A 19,127-nucleotide genomic window follows, 5' to 3' on the forward strand; every position below is an offset into this window, starting at 1 on the left:
GCGCACACCAGTAGTGGGGAGGTGGTCAGCAGGAGATACAACTATGACCATTAATATTCCAATGTTTCGGCAACGTTGGAAAAATACAAATGTTGATGGCATCGTGTCTATACGAGCTGTTTCCTTTCTCAGTCATACTTTAGCTATTGAAAAATAGCAGACCTAGAAGCTACGAGCTTGTAGGTCTGCTATTTTTGAAAAATTGTGAAAATGTAGCGCAAATCTTTGAATATATATTATTTTTTATGTTTTTTAACTCAAATCTTTTGCTTTTGGAGGGATCTCCCTGGAACAACATATTTTCAGATGGGGGGTCGGCGGCCAAATACAGATAATTCTGGGGCTCTTTGACATGAAATAGTTTGAGAACCACTGACATGATTTGTCATGATTTAGAGAAGGCCTTTATAGAATCGTTCCTCGGGTCTAAATGGGTTAAATGGCGTGCTGGTGTAAAGCCAATCCTATCAAAGTTTTTTGGTCTTGGAACTCTGTTGGGACCTTTTCTTCTCCCCTTTCACCATTCTTTGCTAAATGTTGTGTGCTCCCCTTAGATGCCATTACGTAGTTATACTAATGGACCTTCGCTACGAGAATCACCCAGTAATGGCTTTAGTTAGAGACCTTCTGTGAGTGATGGCTGGCATTAGGGACTTGGGGTGCTTGCTGGATGGATCCGCATCATCACATCAACCGTTTGGAAAATTACCTCGCTGTTTGAATAACCCATTTTGGGCGAGGGAACCCCTTTTGGTGTTAGCATTATGTTATGCTTTAGCTATTGGAAAATAGCAGATCTACAAGCTCGTAGCGCGCCACTCTGTGGTGCACTATGAGCTTGTAGGTCTGCTATTTTAGAAAAATCGATGAGTGACTGACATAGAAACATGGCTTTTTCCGAAAACTGTCGGGATGTAGAAGACATTTTTAGAATCTGATCTCAGGTCAAAATGGGATAATTGAAATAAATGTAGAAAGTGTTATATTTGAATATACATATAGAAGAAAGAAAAACGAACTTATCTCCTTGACTGTGCAGCAGGTAGATCTCCGAAAGTTTTTCACTCCATCAAACAATCGTTTTTGTTTTTTGTCGTCTTTCTTTTGTCTCTGTGAGATTTTCTATTAGCATCAGCTTGTCTGTTCTACTGAACGCTTCTGGAATACAGACGTATTGCTTAAATGTTGGAGTCACTCAAGTCTAGGATGCGAGTTGTGGCTCCCGATGATAGAACATGAGAGAGAGAGAGAGAGAGGGAGAGGGAGAGAGAGGAGAGAGAGAGAGGTAGCATCCTTGAATAAATTGCGATCAGTTTATCTCATTTACAGTGCAATCAGAAGCCCAGAATACAGGCTGAAATTGAATTTTAGTAGTTCTGAAGCATCATAAATCAAAGTAGCGTTAAGGTGAGAAATCGTTGTAGTCAACATGGGACATACAGGATTTCCGAGGGAATCTGGAGGAACTGTTGCTGAGCTATCATCGGTAACCCACGGCTGCCGAAAGTGGCATTGAAAGAACGAGATGTTCTAAGACATCCATCTTAAATCTGTTGCTGTGTTAGAATCTTTATTGTCACATGTATCAGTACAAAAGTGGGTGAAATTCATTTTTCCTATTGTGTCATATTGCCAAGACTGTGAAAGAGATGCGACAGAAGCCACACACTGCCGGCATATCTAGACAAGTTTGAGTTATACCCCTCAGAATGTTTCATTTTGAAAATAATATGACCGTAGCTAACTCACAAGATGTTTTTTTTCTTTTTCAAACAAAAAAACCCCCATTCATGTTGTCAATAACATCCATATCCTGGTGGGAACCAAAAATATATTTTTGGTTCCCACCAGAATACGGAATATAGAAGATATATAGAAGATCTACAAGCTCACAACGCGTCACAACTTGCATTGTGTAGATCGTCTATTTTTTGGCAAAGACATTTTGGTGTAGACGGAAAAACAAGTACAGAGACAACTCGCGTCCAGTTTACTAAGTCTAGACTCCAGAGGGTGGCTGGAAGTGGTTAAAAAAAAATATATATATATATATTTACGTGAATTCAGTGTAATGGCAAGATTATATGGAAAGCGTGCGAATCCTATGCTATAATGTCAACCGCGCTACGTTTCCTTCCAAGGACATGTACACAACGAACACAGTACCTGAAACCCCGCGCGCCGTCAGAGCTGTGTGGTGTAATGAACTTCTCATGTGCTTAAAGAATGATGCAGGATGCATGGCGAGACAACTGACAGCCCCGTAATGTGTTTCTCAGCAGCCCGCTCGCACGACGAAGCTCTCTCGGCGCGCCGCTCGCCATAAAACCCACTGGAAAATCGATGGCCGATAAAGAGTTGTGTTCAGGGGGAGCCCCCTCTGATTAATGCAGACTGTCAGCTGAGCGTCATTAATGTATTTCTGTTTTAAAGAAAGTGTATCAAGTGCTCATTGTTTGGCGGTGCAAACGCGTGTTCAGTGGGAGCAGACAGGACCAGACCGAGCGACGGAGAGATGGAAGTGTGAACTGTGTGAGAGGAAGTGAGGTGTGCTCTTTACAGATGAGGATATTTACTCTTGTCAGGGTCACAGCAGTCAGTGAGAGAGCACCTCTGAAAGCTCAATTGTCAATTAAAAGTATTTAATGAAAAATGTTTACACTTGCATGTACTTTCTCATGCGTCGGTTCAATCTGTATAATACTTCTGTGCGGTATGGGCACTTTCTCTTAAAACGGACTTGAGTTTTGCTCGAGTTTGAGGTTTTTTTGCCCTCAATTTGCTTTCCACAGGTCCAGGAAGTGTATTATGTAATTGTTATTATTTATTTTATCTAAAAAGCATAAAAAGATTGTTCTTAAAATGAGTCATAGCCTTTCTGGAATTTGTAAATATACGTTTTATTTTAATGTAATATTATGTTTTTATTCAAAAATAGATTTTATTATTGATGTTTTTTTTTCTTTTATTTTCTTTTTTAGATTATTTGTTAATCCGACGTGCACGTGACGTGCACACGGACATGTGCACGCTTATTTACTATTTTATTTGACCTTTTTCTCTGGCACCTGCACAACACTTTCTGTCCAACAGGTGGCACTGAATGTAGAAGAATGATGATTAAACATATAGTGGTAGACACATTTAAAACCATGCAAATTAAACAATTTGCAATATTCCTAGATGTACATCATTACATCACAGGTATCAATATTGGAATAGTATTAAAAACTATTGTCCTGCTGTGTGGAATACTCTGTATACTATCTGCTATAACTATAACTGCTAGAATTAGATTTAGCTTTCTTACTCGATAAGCAAGACTAATTGTTCAATGGTGGTCTAATACAAGGTCACTGTAAACTTTACTTTGGCTTAAGAGGTTAAGTGTTCCCCTGGTAATCTTACTCTGAATAGTTTATGCACACAGAGCCATTAGGGCTGTTAACAGATCAATTTTTATGACTCTCTTGGCCATGGTAGAATATATAAAGACTGCCGTTACAATTTCTTCATTCAGTTTGTACTATTTCTGTTCTGTATTCTCCAACTTGCAGTATGTCATAGCTCTGCTCAATAGCCTTAAAAACAAATATATAAGTCAACCTCACAATGAATTCAACAGAACATTGCGTGAACCCAATGAACCATAAACCCTATAACCAGGATAGCAGAAAAAACATACCTTCATTCAAACACTGAATGAGTGAACAATAGACAGTATACTCCTTGGATGCTGATAACGACATAACGAGGTTAATGTATTAATATACTTATTATCAATAATGAGTATAGCCTACAGGTGAATATATGCACTACTAATATTAATTATGCTAAGGACGTGGACGTGTATACACGTCTTTAGAGTCAAAACCACGTGGTGCGTTGGACGTGTATAGGCGTCTTTAGGCCTTTTTTATTGATATATGGTTGGCCTTTCCCTCTTCAGCGTACCCCTTGTGTTTCGCGCAAGCGCGCTGCCGTCCACTTCCTTGTTTACGGCTCCATTTAGAATGGCTCATAACTCAAAATGGTCAAAACCATTACATGGCTCTCCATGGTTTTGGAAGGTGGGGCTTTTCAGAGTAAATCTGGCTCATCTGCTTGCATTCTAGCGCCATTATTTTCAAGAATTCCCCGGCAAAAATAGTTAACAGTGACCGACTGGTCTGCTTACAAACAGTCATTTAAAATCCAACCGTTTGGCGTCATTTAATGTGCTTTATTGATATCGTCACCCCCAGCACCAGGATTTTTGCGCACGGCCCCCATAGAGCACCAAGTAAGATCTTCTATGGCTATATTAACTATGAACCTACGAGCACTGTCCACGGTTTTGATCATCCATTCCAGGTTCGGATGTGATTTCTGACTTTTAATCGCACCGCTCCCGACAACAAATGTACTGCTCGTGACGGAACGTTCCGCCAATTAGAATCCAACTGGCAACCGCTATTGGTGGAATATTCTGTCAGATAATCTTTATTGTTGATATCAAACCGGAAAGCTGATTTATTTTTTTATTTTTTGGCTTGGCCTTTCCTTCTTCAGTGATCCTAGGCCGGTTTTGCGAATCCACAGTGCCCACTAAAAAGCTGAATAACTCTAAATCTACGGAGCTCTCCATGGTTTTGATAGAACGTGCGATGTTCGGAGGTCTTTGCTGATTATCCGGTGACCCCGATTGGAACATTGGCGCTTTCTAGAGCAAGGATGGCTTCATTTTAGCTCGCTAGCATTGACGCTAATTATTTAGCATCTAAGATGGCCGCCCAAGCCGGACGTGTATCCAGCGCGCAACACATTAAAACGAAGTACATCTGGGTCGGCAGACTAGTGTTGGCTCTTGCGCCTCTTGTCGCCACCTTGCAGCAGACAATTATTAAGTAAATTCAATGTATTAATAAGCGAAGTCTAAGTATTTCTTATTATTGTCCGAGTCAAATCACAAAGAATGTGACTTGAGTTGACTCGAGTCTATATCACTTCTAGAGTCCTCACTGCAGCGCCAGTGGTGTCCTGCACCTCAGCACACCAAGGGTTAATACTCTCTGGCGTCCAGCTGAGGATTAGGAAATGGAGGTTTAACTGCCTGCTCTAATGGTGGGTGTTTATCTCAATACTTTGTTTTGTCACTATACCCTGACTCGCTCTCATTTCCCAAAGCTGTCCCCGGAGCCTCGGATCCTGTAATGGCTTAGCTTTTTTGAATGCCACAGCACTGAGGGAAAAGAATAACAAGATTCTCATTTGGGCTCCATGCACACTGCCCACAGATACACGTATAATTGGCCGCCGTTTCATTTTGTGCCGTTTGCTAAATGCACAAGCTGTTTAGAGTATGCGCGCTGATTCGATGTGTGGCGCTTTGCCGCTGTGGGTACTGTTCTCCTTTTTGTATGGCTGTGTACACACACGTGCATGGAAGTGTGCATGTATACACGAGGGTGTCCTTGCTCCCTCGCACGTGAGCGTACATAATGTACAATTGTTTAGGAGCACGTATGTGTGTCAGACAGATAGTAGCCTATACACTATCTTTTTCCTGCCATCGTACTCGCTCTCTCTCTCTCTCTCTCTCTCTCTCTCCCCCCCTGTTTTCTCCTTTCTGAGTTTGGTGGTGGTTTCCCCGGGGGGCCCTGTCGCAGTAATGGCCTGCTCCTGATTGCTCTGATACAGGTTAGGAATATTGGCTTTAATGATGTGTAAAATGAGCAAGCGGTGCCTCTGACATTTACAGATGGCACCGCCTTGCCCTGTTCTTCCCAACTGCTCGTTAATTCACGGGAACGGCAAGCACTTCTTTAAGTGACTGTCCCGATGCGTGCGCGTACAACACAACGTCATACATACCAAAACTATAGCTCACCTTTTGATATGTCCGCCTGCGCTTTAACATCATTTCAACCGTGCACACGCGCGCGCGCACATACACACACACACACACACACACACACACACACACACACACACGGACAAGAGTCCCGAAGGCTGAGAAAGGTTTAGTAAGTCATCTCTGAGACACTCTTCGAATCAATCTCCGGGGCGCGGGGTTAGGGCGCTCAAAGAGGAGAAAGATGGCGTGTTTCTTACTGCCATAGAGAAAGCACAGCTGGGCTCAGCACCTCGTCAACCCCCAGAGGTGCTAATCTGTGGTCAGCTGCTCTGCACTTTAGCATCTGCTGTGTGTCCCACCATGCCACATACACAGCAATAGGGATTCACTTATAGGCTTGGGACACCACATTTCTTTCGGGGTTCAGCTTGATTCTCAAATTATAAATGGCATGTAAATATTAAGATTGTTTTTTTGTTTTGTTTTTGAGAATACAACACTGATTCTGCACCAACCATAAATGCACGCGCGCACGCACGCACACACTTGTTTTTTTTGTTCTTTTATTTCGTAAATCAACGCCCTTCTTGATCACACTAGTGCTAGTTTTGATACTTTGTTTGTGTGAAGTTCACACAAAGTATCAAAACTATAGCAGATCCACAAGCCTTTTGAGCTTGTAGATCTTGTAGATCTGCTTAATTTCTTTTTAACTTGAATCCAGAAAAGTAACAGTTTGGGACATAATGAAGTTTCCACCCGACGGAGACGTTGGAGCGTGCGTGTGTGCAATTAGCTTGCAAGTTGTTGTTTTTTTATTACCGCAAGCGACTTTATTTATTGAGCGCTGTATTCTGTTTTCTGACTGACGAAAAAAACATCTCCTGACAGTTTTATGACGCATGTAAACGGCGGATATAGGCAGTGGAGAACACACATCTTCCTCTCTCAACCCGTTTTCCCATCTCTTCACAGCTCAATAGCCATTACGCTCTAATTTACTTTTTATTGTACCATGTTAATTAACCCATTTAGGCCTGACGTCGAAATTTAAAATATGTCTTCTAAATCCTGACACGTTTTCTGAAATACCCATGTTTCCATATCAGTGGTGCTCAATATTTCATGTCAAGGACCCCAAACATGATATGTATGTAATTGGCCACCGACCCCCATCTGAATATATATGTTATTCCAGGAACCTATAGGAGCAAAGATTTTAGTTAAAAATGTTCTCTCTGAAAGAATATACATTCCCCCCCCCCCCAGTCCTCACAGCGCGGGGTCCTGGCCTGGCTGGCTCTTAGATTGTTCTTTCCTCATGTCCGCCCACTGACCTGGTCATGCTAATTCACTTCTAATTGGAGAGAACTTGTTGATGGTGTCACAGGCATATTATGTACAGATGGTCGGGGGGGGGGGGGGGGGCTTAATGCTGATGTGGCGGGCGAGTGTGATCGTTTCCTCTTTTCGACGACGCGTTAACTGCGTTAAGCGTTTGGGGTGAGATCAGGAGGAGCGCTAATGGCCTGTCTCAGCACCTCATCATGAAGCAGTGCTGATGGCCCCGGCCGCATGTCCTTCGTTCACGCTCACATTCCATTGTCTTTGAGGGGAGGGGGACACTTTGACCCTATAAGCGTAAACGTGGTTTACATTGTCTTTGAGGGGAGGGGGACACTTTGACCCTATAAGCGTAAACGTGGTTTACATGGAAGGGAATTATGTCGTTGTTGTGAGCAAAAGTGGAGCTGGGACTATACTCTGTGCGCGTCATTAAAAAGCTATAGCAGTGTGACCTGTATCTGTACTGTCTGTATGGCAGAAACCTAGTATCTCCATGTTCCATCTTTTTATGTTTGTTTGTTATTATTTATTATATACTTGGTACTATGACAGTGTTAATGTTTTAATGAGTTGCCGCAGGTTGAGACTAGAGTAGTCACGTCTGTCTATGCGTTTACTTTTTACCAGTACGACACCTTGAGGGCGAGGTCGTGCTAAAACAACAGGTCTGGGAATTCCCATATTTTTTATATTTAAAATGTATTTTTATTTTTATAAGGAATTTGAAAATGAGGCGCCAGGTTGAGACTGGAGTAGTCACGTCTGTCAGGACAGGTCAGCTCCATATATGGAGATCTAAGGGTTTGATGAGGTCAGATCAACATGGTGTCAGTGAAGTCAGATGTAGAGTTGCTGGCCGGCTCCATATATGGAGATCTAAGGGTTTGAGGTCAGATGTAGAGTTGCTGGCCGGCTCCATATGTGCAGATCTAGGTGATCATCCAGTCTTCTCCATGTATGGCTATCCAGGGTTTCATGAGGTCAGTGTCAGTCACGAGGCGTGACTGACGGACGGACGGACTGACTGACGTGAGGTGTGACTGACATGAAATGCAGGTTTTCATAGTAATCTGCGACCTACAGTCGCAAAAATGAAGGTTTTCATAGTAATCTGGGACGTGCGCTCGCAATGAATATTTAGCCAATTTAAAAGTAGAAACAAGCGCTTGTGTCAAAATGACCACATTGGGTCCAATGGAACACAGACGGTTCTTTCCTGAAAAGTAGTCTTGTACATACAAGGTTTCCGCCTGCCATCGCATGACGCTTTGCGTAGTGCTGACATTGTTGTAAGGAGGAGGGACGTGCATGAGGATACGGTCTCCTGTCCCCTAAGTACGTACAATACGTGTAGAATTGCATGTGCCCCACCTACCACACGCTTGGAGAATTAGATTTGTTTCCCCTTCAGTTTAAGAAGTCGGCCATCCATTGCTTTTTTAATCTCCATAATGAAAGTGTTTTAATGCTTCCAATTTATTGCCTGGCCAACCAACAGAATAATTAGCTTTGTTCGGGTTTGTGAAAAAGATGAAATCACGTTGTGTAATACCTTTTTTTAGTCTTTAAGGAGAGCCACATAATGCCGCAGCGAAAGTTCGACTACTAATTTTACTTAACATATAAAACTGTCAAGGGTCAATTTGTATTTTGTACTGTAATATTATAAATTGAACACTCAGATTTGACTGTGTACAGTGATTCTGAAGGAAGGAAGGCATCTTCTCATGTACAGTGCAGTGTCAACGAAAATTCCATCGTGTGTAATTATAGTTACAGCTGAAATTGTTTTCCCAATTCTGTGTCTGATTGAAATTTGGTGTTGTTTCAATCTCCCCAAGTAAAGCGGCGTTACACGGTCGTCCAAATTAATTACTCGATTCAAATGGGCTTAGAATTACATTTTAATCTCCGCTAAGCACCTCGAAACAGCCGCACCAAAAATAAAGACTTTCAACACTGCGGGTCCGAAATAAAGAGGCTTCCCAAGACTTGTATTGATTGTTTGTAACCTGTAGTCGATGGCACAAACTAAATCAGATAATTGAAGTCGGTGTCAAGCTAATTGGATTATTGCTTTCCCCCTGAAGAGATAGCCATCCACCAGAGCATAAGGATGGCTACATTAGTGGAGTGTGTCAGACATCTGTCATTTGACGGCACTGTCACTGCTCTGGACTGTGGCTATAGGGGCTCCCATCAAGGAGGCTGAAATTGATTCGAAATATAAACTGTAATCATTTCTCTGTCCAGGTGACCCGTCTGGCAATCTCGTCGACCACGAATTCGTCATTGTTTTGTGATTTCTATACAGAGGATTGGGACATTTAATTTTCAGATTTAATGACATATTGAAAGATGCTATAGCATATTATCCCAGCTGGTCATACGTATGTATGCCAATTGGTTCTTGAAGTGGGGTCCAAGGACCCCCAGAGGTCCTTGAGGGGGTTCCAGGGGGTCCCCAGGAAAATGAGGAACAGTTTAAATAACTTGGGCCCTATTTTATGGCCCTATTTTATCTACAAGCTTAATGTGTTGCAATGCAAGACATTGCGCGCTTGTAGACATATATTGTTTTAAATATTTTGACGAATCTTCTTTTATGGGGTTTCTTGGCACTTTTCTTTTAAAATGGGGCTCTGCCGCCAAAATAAATACGGTACATTGAATTTGGGGAACCACTGTTATGCTACTGAGTGGGCAGGCTTTTCCTTTTGCAAGATGTTTTCTAATTTCTTAATGAGAAAACATCGCCCTTGATTAATGAATTGGATCAAATGACCACTAACGGTTAGTATATTGAGCACCAATCCCAGTAGCCAGTTGATGAAAGCAGTGTAGGAGCGACTATATTCCCCCTGTGTCTGCTCGCCTCCAGTCCTTCAAACATGGTTTATGCAAATAAGCCCGCTATTTGCATAGACATAATTAGGTAATTACAAATCGTTTGGCTATGAGCTCAAGCATGTGCAGAGACCAAAGATGTTACATCAGTCATAATGTACTGTACTGTGTTAATGAATTGCTTCCGAACAGAAGAGGCATTATGACATGTGTTATAGCATATGTTGTGTCAGACCTTTTGCTCAAGATGACAGGTGACATTTTCATAACGCTTAGTTAATGATGAGCGGTTACACTAATACCCCACAGCCTGTGGAGAGGCTGGAAATCAATTAAAGCAAATTGGCTTCCAACTGGACCTGGAAAAGTGGGGAACTGTGAATGGATACAAATCAACCCAAATAGCGAACACTAGCCTTCAAATTACTGTTCTCTAATTGGTCTCAATGCATAACTTTTATTTTTTTTCCTTTGTTTTACCTCTAAGTCTAAATCCCCAAAACTGACATTTTCTATAGTTAACAGCACTTATTTGTTCTGATATTTCCTAAGACATTTGAATTTCAAATTTCTATTTTAGGCGTGCGTGCGTGTGCGTGTGCATGTGCGTGTGTGTGCGCGTGCGCGTGTGTGTGTGTGTGTGCGTGTGTGCGTTATAAGCGGATTACAGTGCATTTATACTTGACGTATCATTATCCAATGCGTTATAAATGTGTTATAATTATTGATATAAAGCATTGTGCATATTTATGAGTGCTTGCTTATAAACGTAATGTTGTGGTATATATATATCAGTGCCGGTATATTATGTAATTAAAGAGAAAATATATAGTCCCTGAGCTGAAACGTAACAAGTGTAATTGCATAAAATCTCAGAACATGAATCATTACATGTTCTGTTATTTACAACTGTATAATCAAAACTTTGGGAACCACTGCTTTACATTACTTAAGACCTTTATTTATTATTTGTATTATTATTTCATTTTGACCAAAATAGCTAATTTGACATTGAGGTGCCCACATATCCTTTCCTGTACCACATGAATTAATATTAGCCACAGGACTGAAGAGAAAATAATTATTGCTCAGAAGTGTTGATACCGAAGATTTAAAATGGCTGTTATGATCTTATTGAAATGTTTACTTTATTTCAAAAAGTATCTTAAACATGTTTAGCTTAAAAAAGAAAAGTAGATGATGATGAAAGACCTGTGCAGGCTGCCTGGGCGCTTTGATAAGCCCAGAACAGACGTGAGCGATCTCGCTGCTTCTGGTTTGCTGTGATCTTTCTTAGTTTCATTATTAAACATAAACATAAACAAACTGCTTCACGGCGATGCGGGTTACGCCAATGTTTGGTGTATGGTAACTAAGTGATTCGCTTAGAAATCTATATTTTACATACATGGATAAGGCAAATACAAATTAAATTCCAAAGCAAAATGTGCAGTGGCCTCGCAGTGGCCAGACGCGAATCTGCCGGGTGGCAAAACAGAAAATTGCCTTTGGCGGATTACGTTACTCATATCACACTCTCGTGGATATCCTATCCACGACAGTGTGATATGAGTCTGGCCAAGAAGCCAGGCTATAGGTGTACAGTTTTCACGGTGCGTGAAAATGCGAATCTCTGAATTTTATTGGATTTAGCCCCCTATACTTATCGCATCACTGTCTTGATTTTCCCAGAGCAAGACGACACCTTCGAGTTCGTCATCGTGTCACTGACGGGCCAGACGTGGAACTTTGAGGCGCCGACGTTCGAGGAGAGGGAGCTGTGGGTCCAGGAGATCGAGAACCAGATCTTTGCCAGCCTGCAGTCCTGCGAGAGCATGAAGAACAAGGTGGGCACGCGTAGATCGATATTAGATATTAGATCTGCATTAACGGTAGAATTCTGAGATATCACAGGCTAACTGCAGCATCCTCATCCTTCCCTTGTATGCTCTTCTTCTGAAGCATGTGGTTCCCAAACCTTTTCATGTCGAGGACCCCCAAATTGACACCAAATAGCCCACGGACCCCCATTTGAAAAAGTACGCCAGGGACCCCCATAAGAGATTTTCTTTGACGGCTCTAGCAGTGATTCTCAACCATTTTAATTTCAAGCACCCCCAGTTTGACAGGGTCCTGGCCTGTGATAGTTGTCTCCGGTACACTATAGGGTGTCTTTTTGTTCCAACCTAACCCTTACCCTATTTCCGATAAATGTCCGGCCAGTCTTGTTCCTTGGTTTAGTCTACGGACCCCCCATTTAATAGCATTTCTATCTCTGAGACCCCAATTCATGCTGTAAAATTAATGTTAATTTAACTCTGAGAGAGTATAAATGGAACCAAACGGACCTTTTTATAGGTTCCATTTGTACACTCTCTGAGTTACAGACTGGAACTCCCTCTAGGACCCCTGAACTTTGGGAACCACTGTTCTAAAGGCAAAAAAATCTAAGAAAAAACAGCAACGTAAACATAGACAGGGTGCAATGGCTTTTTGGAGCATTTTATTTTAGTGCGAAACGGAAGAGCATCCCTTCAGGCTATGGGACGTAGCTCCGCTACATGCGTGCACGCGCGGGCAGTTTGTTTACAAGTCACAGCAAAGCCTGTGGGTTATTTTTAACCTATGATGTTTTCAGATACATATTTTAGCGTGCTGATTATGTCACCGTGAATGAGATTAAAAAGGGAGTAGTTCTGTAATCAAAACCAGCTGTGTTTGGAGGACGCGCAGCGATGGGAATCAACCAGGTGAATGAAATCAAGATAATTTTTTATTCATGCAGGAATCGACACGTTATCACGCAGCACGTTTTTGTTCAACAAGGAAGTAATTAAATTGGATATATATGGACTTTTGATATAAAAATACACAAAAAAAGGAAATCCAAATTTTTTGGTTGATTGTTAGGTATGCCCATATGATGATATGCGGATATAAAAGTGTGAAAAACTTATTTTTCATTTCTCTACGTCCATTCTGGACGGGAACCCTTTTGGTGTTTTAACTAAGCATTATGTTATACTTTAGCTATTGAAAAATAGCAGATCTACAAGCTATGAGCTTGTAGGTCCCACACACACCCACACCCCAAAATTGGTTTCGGAAAATAGCAGACACGCCTGTTCCTGTTGCCTCATTTACATTTCCCTTCCTCTTTTCTCTCTCTCTCTTGCCCTTCTCCTCCCCTCACCCCCTTTTAAAAGCCGTCACATGCAGGAGGCTGTCAGACAGGTGCAGTGCAGTGTGGGGAGATCTCTTATTAGAACTGACAGACGTCAAGAGCTAGAACACGGCCTGTGTCAGGGAGGGGGGGGGGAGGAGAGACAGCACCTCATTTTCATATTCATACGTCTCCTCCGTCTCGCTCTTCTCCTCGAAGCTTTTCTTTTTCTTATTTTTAAAGATGCTTTTCTCTCCTTCTTTTATTCCTTTCTCTGTAATTTGAAGCCAGCAATGATTATGTGCCTGCTCTTAATCTTTCTTTTAATGTGGTGATATACCTTTCCCCCCCCCCCCCCCCCGCCCCCCCCCGCCCCTCTCTTTTCCTTCATTTCTTGCAGTCTCGGTTAGGCAGCCAAAGTGACGCGCTGACCATGCAGTCCGTAAGGAACGTGAGGGGGAACAGCTTCTGTGTGGACTGTGATGTGCCCAGTGAGTACGCCACACACCATACACACTTCACCATACACACTTCACCGTCCACACTTCACCGTCCACACTTCACCGTCCACACTTCACCATACACACTTCACCGTCCTCACCATACACACTTCACCGTCCACACTTCACCGTCCACACTTCACCATACACACTTCACCATGCACACTTCACCATACACACTTCACCATACACACTTCACCGTCCACACTTCACCGTCCACACTTCACCATACACACTTCACCGTACACACTTCACCATACACACTTCACCGTCCACACTTCACCATACACACTTCACCATACACACTTCACCATACACACTTCACCATACACACTTCACCGTCCACACTTCACCATCCACACTTCACCGTCCACACTCGGCTCAAGTGTGAAAGCAGAATAACTTGGAATAAACATGTACTCTGTTATATGTACAGTACACCAGTGGTTCCCAAACTTTTTCATGTCAAGGACCCCCAAATTTGGCACTAATTAGCCTGCGGACCCCCATTTGAAAAGATATGCCATGCAGGGACCCCCATAAGAGAAGACCTTTACGGCTCTAGCAGTGATTCTCAACCCGTTTAATTTCAAGGACCCCCAGGTTTGACATCCATTAGTCCACGGACCCCCATTTAATGGCATTTATATCTCTGGGACCCCCAATTTATTTAGTAAAAATCAATGTTAATTTAACTCTGAGATTGTACAAATGGAACACTCTCAGAGTTACAGACCCATAATTGTCCATTTGGTCCAAACTATCATTTGGCTGGGGTTAGTTAGTTAGTTAGAAATTGATAAATTAACACTGATTATTTTACTGTCTTGAACTCTTGATGCACATCTTGCATCAATGATGCACATCTTGATGCACAATGATTGGAAATCTCTGTTCCGACTGTTCCCCAGCCCCAGCCCAAAAACACGTTGAGAACCCCTGACCTACAGTAGTATGACTTGTGATGCTTAGGGATCATGCAGTGAATCAACAGATCATCTGAAGTCCCTTATAACCGTTTTCTCTTACCTTCCCCCCACACAACCCCTTCGTCCATCCATCCATCCATCGCAGACCCGGACTGGGCCAGTTTGAATCTGGGTGCCTTGATCTGCATCGAGTGTTCGGGCATCCACCGGAACCTGGGCACCCACCTGTCTCGCGTCCGCTCCCTGGACCTGGACGACTGGCCTGTGGAGCTCAGCATGGTGATGACGGCCATCGGCAACGCCATGGCCAACAGCGTGTGGGAGGGCTGTGTGGAGGGCTACTCCAAGCCCGGCACAGAATGCAGCAGGTTAGTCTCCATGGCTGACAGTGTGTGGGTAGGGCTGTGTAGAGGGCTATACTCACCTCGGCACAGAATGCAGCAGGTTAGTCTCCATGGCTGACAGTGTGTGGGTAGGGCTGTGTAGAGGGCTATACTCACCTCGGCACAGAATGCAGCAGGTTAGTCTCCATGGCTGACAGTGTGTGGGTAGGTCTGTGTGGAGGGCTACTCCAAGCCCAGCACAGAATGCAGCAGGTTAGTCTCAAGTGTCATCGTCGCCATGTTGTTGGCTTGTGGTGGACATTTTTGTCAACATACGTTTTTTTTTTGCCACTGACATACAAAATGAGTGTACAATAATCAGTGGCGTGCACAGACATTTAGAGGGTCAGGTGCTCAAGTGAAAAAAAGGGCACCTTGTGCCGTGGAACCGGCCGGCTGCCTTAATAGTGTGAGATTTATAGATTTTGGGGCATAAATAATATATTAGAAGCTAAATAATATATTAGAAGCTTTTTATCAAGAATTGATCAATGTCACCATGGTCCACATACTGTACAGTGTACACTGTACAAAAATATATTATTTTTGCTCTTCTTCAAAAGGGCATATTGCAAATGGCAGGTGCTATAGCACCACCTAGTGTCTATCTGTGCACGCCACTGACAATAATAATACCAGAAACACATAGATATCCCTGAATAACACTAGGTCTGTAACTCTGAGAGTGTTCAAATGGAACCAAACGGACCGTTTGCTTCCATTTGAACACTCTCAGAGTTAAGGGGGTCGTTGCGAATACAACAATTGAGGACCACTCAGAATCAGAATCAGAATAATTTTATTTTCCTATGTACTTGCATACAAAAGAACATGAAATATCGTTTCCCCTCAGTTATTGGCAGTGCAACATAAAACATAGAGCCTATTTAAAAACACAAGCTAAAAACTAAAACCAAACATGGACAAACATTTAAAAAGAGCCCCAGTATGTATGATGACGTGCAATTCATATGGACAAGTTAAAAGTTACCAACACCACGCACAACTATAAATAAATAAAGTGGCATGGTGCTATCCTTAAAAACGAAACGTTACCAGCACTGTTAACCTGGAGACTTGACATCAGTAAGTGGGTGTTATGATAAAAAGATTGAAAATTATAATGGTGTTTAAAACTGTACGACAGACAAGACCAAATCTTTGCCATGGACACATTTGTCCGTCTACGGACATGTTGGAGACCCCTGGATTAGTCTCTCTGTTCACCATTGAACATCGTTCACTGCTCATCAAAGCATCCACAGCGAAATCCTCAGTGTCCATTTAACACCAAGAACGCCCAGGACGAAGTTCTTCGTCCTTTCTATTAGTAACGCCCGACGCCCAGGACGGAGTTTTGTCCAAAAGACGAAGTTTATTGATATGAAAACGGATCGCATCGCTCCACAGCCTGGGAGCGCCTGTTGTGCAATCCTCGATGTTGCGCAACAGTGAGACGTCATCGGACATCTTAAAACATTAATAACTCGCGATCTAAATCATCCCGTCTAATTATTAAAAAATATATTTATTCTTACTTCCCGTTGTTGTCAATCACCTTTAGAGTGGGTGGCTACATCTAGCTGCTCCAGCCACATCCGGAACAACATCCGGTCCGTCGGTAAAAGTGCTCCGTTGCTATAAATTGACTGGGCGCTATAATTTAATCCAAATCAAATGATCGGAATCGGATCTGGAGCAAAATTACGTGATCGGACATCCCTAGATTTTACTGTGTAGGATATTAGTTTTTTCTTTTTTCTTTGTTAGTTTTCATGCATTTTATTTCATACATTCCATTGACATTCCACGATTCCATATTGTCAGTTCTTTTATTTATGTTTTGACAAGTCTGCACCTATATTTTCTTCACTGTAGCGCCTGTCTTGTATGCCCTGCATGCCGTCTTTGTCTCCTCTGTAAACCCATAACTCATGAAAAGGGTGCTGCGCGTGACATCATTTTGCACCTAGCTGCTAAATGCCCTGACTTGTTCCGGATAGATCAAGCTGGTCACTTGACATGTCAGTGCGGTAATCTAATCGTGAGAAAGACTTAATTACCCCACAAGGCAGTGAAGCCACTGGCTCCAGACTGCACTCCTTACAGCTGTGTGTGTGCGTGTGCGTGTGCGTGCGCGTGCGTGTGTGTGTGTGTGCGCCATTCAAATTCTCTCCAAATGGTCTCACAAAATGCAGTGTCACCCTGGTCCATATGTATATACCGCATTTACCCTAACCCTAAAGTTACACCTCCCCTGTCCATGTCGCTCTCGACAGAGGCACCCAGATGTGGTACTGTATTTCGCCGTAGTCTCTTGAATAGTTACATTTAGTCATTTGTAGTGTTAGTCTAGTTTTAGTCGACTAAATATCATAAGACTTTAGTCGACTAAATCTACAGTTGATTTAGTCGACTAAAATTTATTTAATTGGCAGGCATTGAGGCATCAAGATCTGCGACGCGTTGTGAGCTTGTAGATCGGCTATTTTCAGCATGCAACAAACTGTAAAATGACTTAGACTGGAACTCTTGTAGCTTAGTTTTCATTTTAGTTTCCGTTTAGTTTTCGTCGGGTGAAAAAGGTAGTCGACGGAAAAAAATTAGTCTTGGTTCTTTTTTAGTCGACGAAATCAACGCTGCGGTATACCGCACGTATAGTACAGTATACTATGATTGTTTATCTCTCGGTGACAGGTGAGGCCTGGCGTCCCGGGCGTCTGAATAATGACCTGCTGTGTCTCCTGTGCACATAATTAAGCACACCATTATGGTTAAGGCCCACCTCGATGGCCACGGGCCCTCGGGCCTCAACCTGGGCCGTCATGTATCCATCACTCACAGTGGCCTGGTCATCACTCTCTCTCTCTCTCTCTCTCTCTCTCTCTGTCTGTCTGACTCTCTCTCTCTCTCTCTCTCTCTCTCTCTCTCTGTCTCTCTCTCTCTCTCTCTCTCTCTCTCTCTCTCTCTCTCTCTCTCTCTCTCTCTCTCTCTCTCTCTCTCTCTCTGTCTGTCTGTCTGTCTGTCTGTCTGTCTGTCTGTCACAGGCTATAGGGGGGGACAGCTCTCCAGGGTCTCTCTATCCCTGGGTATTGTCTGTTAAACGTTAATGCACTATTGACACATTTGCTGAACTTCTTAAATCCATTACGACCTGAGAACTGACTCTACAAAATGCCTTTCCAAATCATGACAGTTTTCTGGAAGAGTTTTCTTTATGTGGTGCTCAAACTATATCATGTCAATGACCCCAAAAAAATGATATGTAATTGGCCGCCAACCGCCATCTGAAAGAAATCTGAAAAAAATCTGTTGTTTCAGGGACCTCTACCTACCCCCCCCCCTACTACACACACACACACACCACCCCGCCCCAGATGAGTTAAAACGTTTTCTGTGAAAGAACATATACTCAAAGATTTGCACACGTTTTCACGATTATTCAAAAAAATAGCAGATCTCCAAGCTCGTAGCGAGGCACTATTTTTGTGGTTTACAAATCTATAAGGTGACACAGATGCCTCCTCGGGTCTAAATGGGTCGAACTCACTTTGTCAAATTGCGATTGCGATAGTCGCCACGATTACTATACTTTCCGTGCTGCAATTAACTTGACTTAATTTCGAGTGATTTATCCGTATACAAATGTCGATCCGTATCTGCTGTGCTGTGTGTCGAGCGAGGGAGCATAGATTAGGCATTATTTTCCTGAAGAATGGAGTATATATACTGTATATAGCATTCTATGATTAGACTATAGCGCAAATATAGCCATTCAAACCAAAGCATTTACAGAGCCAGCACAGTCGATTTTCTATCCATTATCAATGGAGCACCTCCTCCAGGCTATGGTGCCTCATGCTCTACGTCACTGCAGGTTTCACTTCCACCGTCGCACGCTTTTGGAGAGATCCGTTCTTCGTACGCATTTGAAACCATCTTCAGCCAATAGAATAGAATTCAACAAACCTGTGTGAAAGATATAAAAGGATTGTACCCATTTAGACCCGAGGACGATTCTACAACTGCCTTCTAAATACTGACAGGGTTTCTGAAAAAAACCCTATGTTTCTGTCAGTCGTTCTCAAACATTTTCATGTCAAGGACCCCCAGAATTGTATG

General features: G+C 42.7%; 1 protein-coding gene across 1 annotated transcript in view; it reads left to right on the top strand.

The window, feature by feature from the left end:
• agap3 (ArfGAP with GTPase domain, ankyrin repeat and PH domain 3) overlaps nt 1–19,127 on the top strand; it is a 163,082-nt gene that overhangs the window by 132,371 nt on the left and 11,584 nt on the right. Inside the window, exons 12-14 of the mRNA XM_083782403.1 lie at nt 11,723–11,877; nt 13,594–13,684; nt 14,768–14,990. Of these exons, the coding sequence (XP_083638529.1) occupies nt 11,723–11,877; nt 13,594–13,684; nt 14,768–14,990 (469 nt within the window). The remainder of the gene's footprint in view (nt 1–11,722; nt 11,878–13,593; nt 13,685–14,767; nt 14,991–19,127) is intronic.

The sequence above is a fragment of the Protomyctophum parallelum genome (genome assembly GCF_964188405.1).
Source record: "Protomyctophum parallelum genome assembly, chromosome: 14".
NCBI lineage: Eukaryota > Metazoa > Chordata > Actinopteri > Myctophiformes > Myctophidae > Protomyctophum > Protomyctophum parallelum.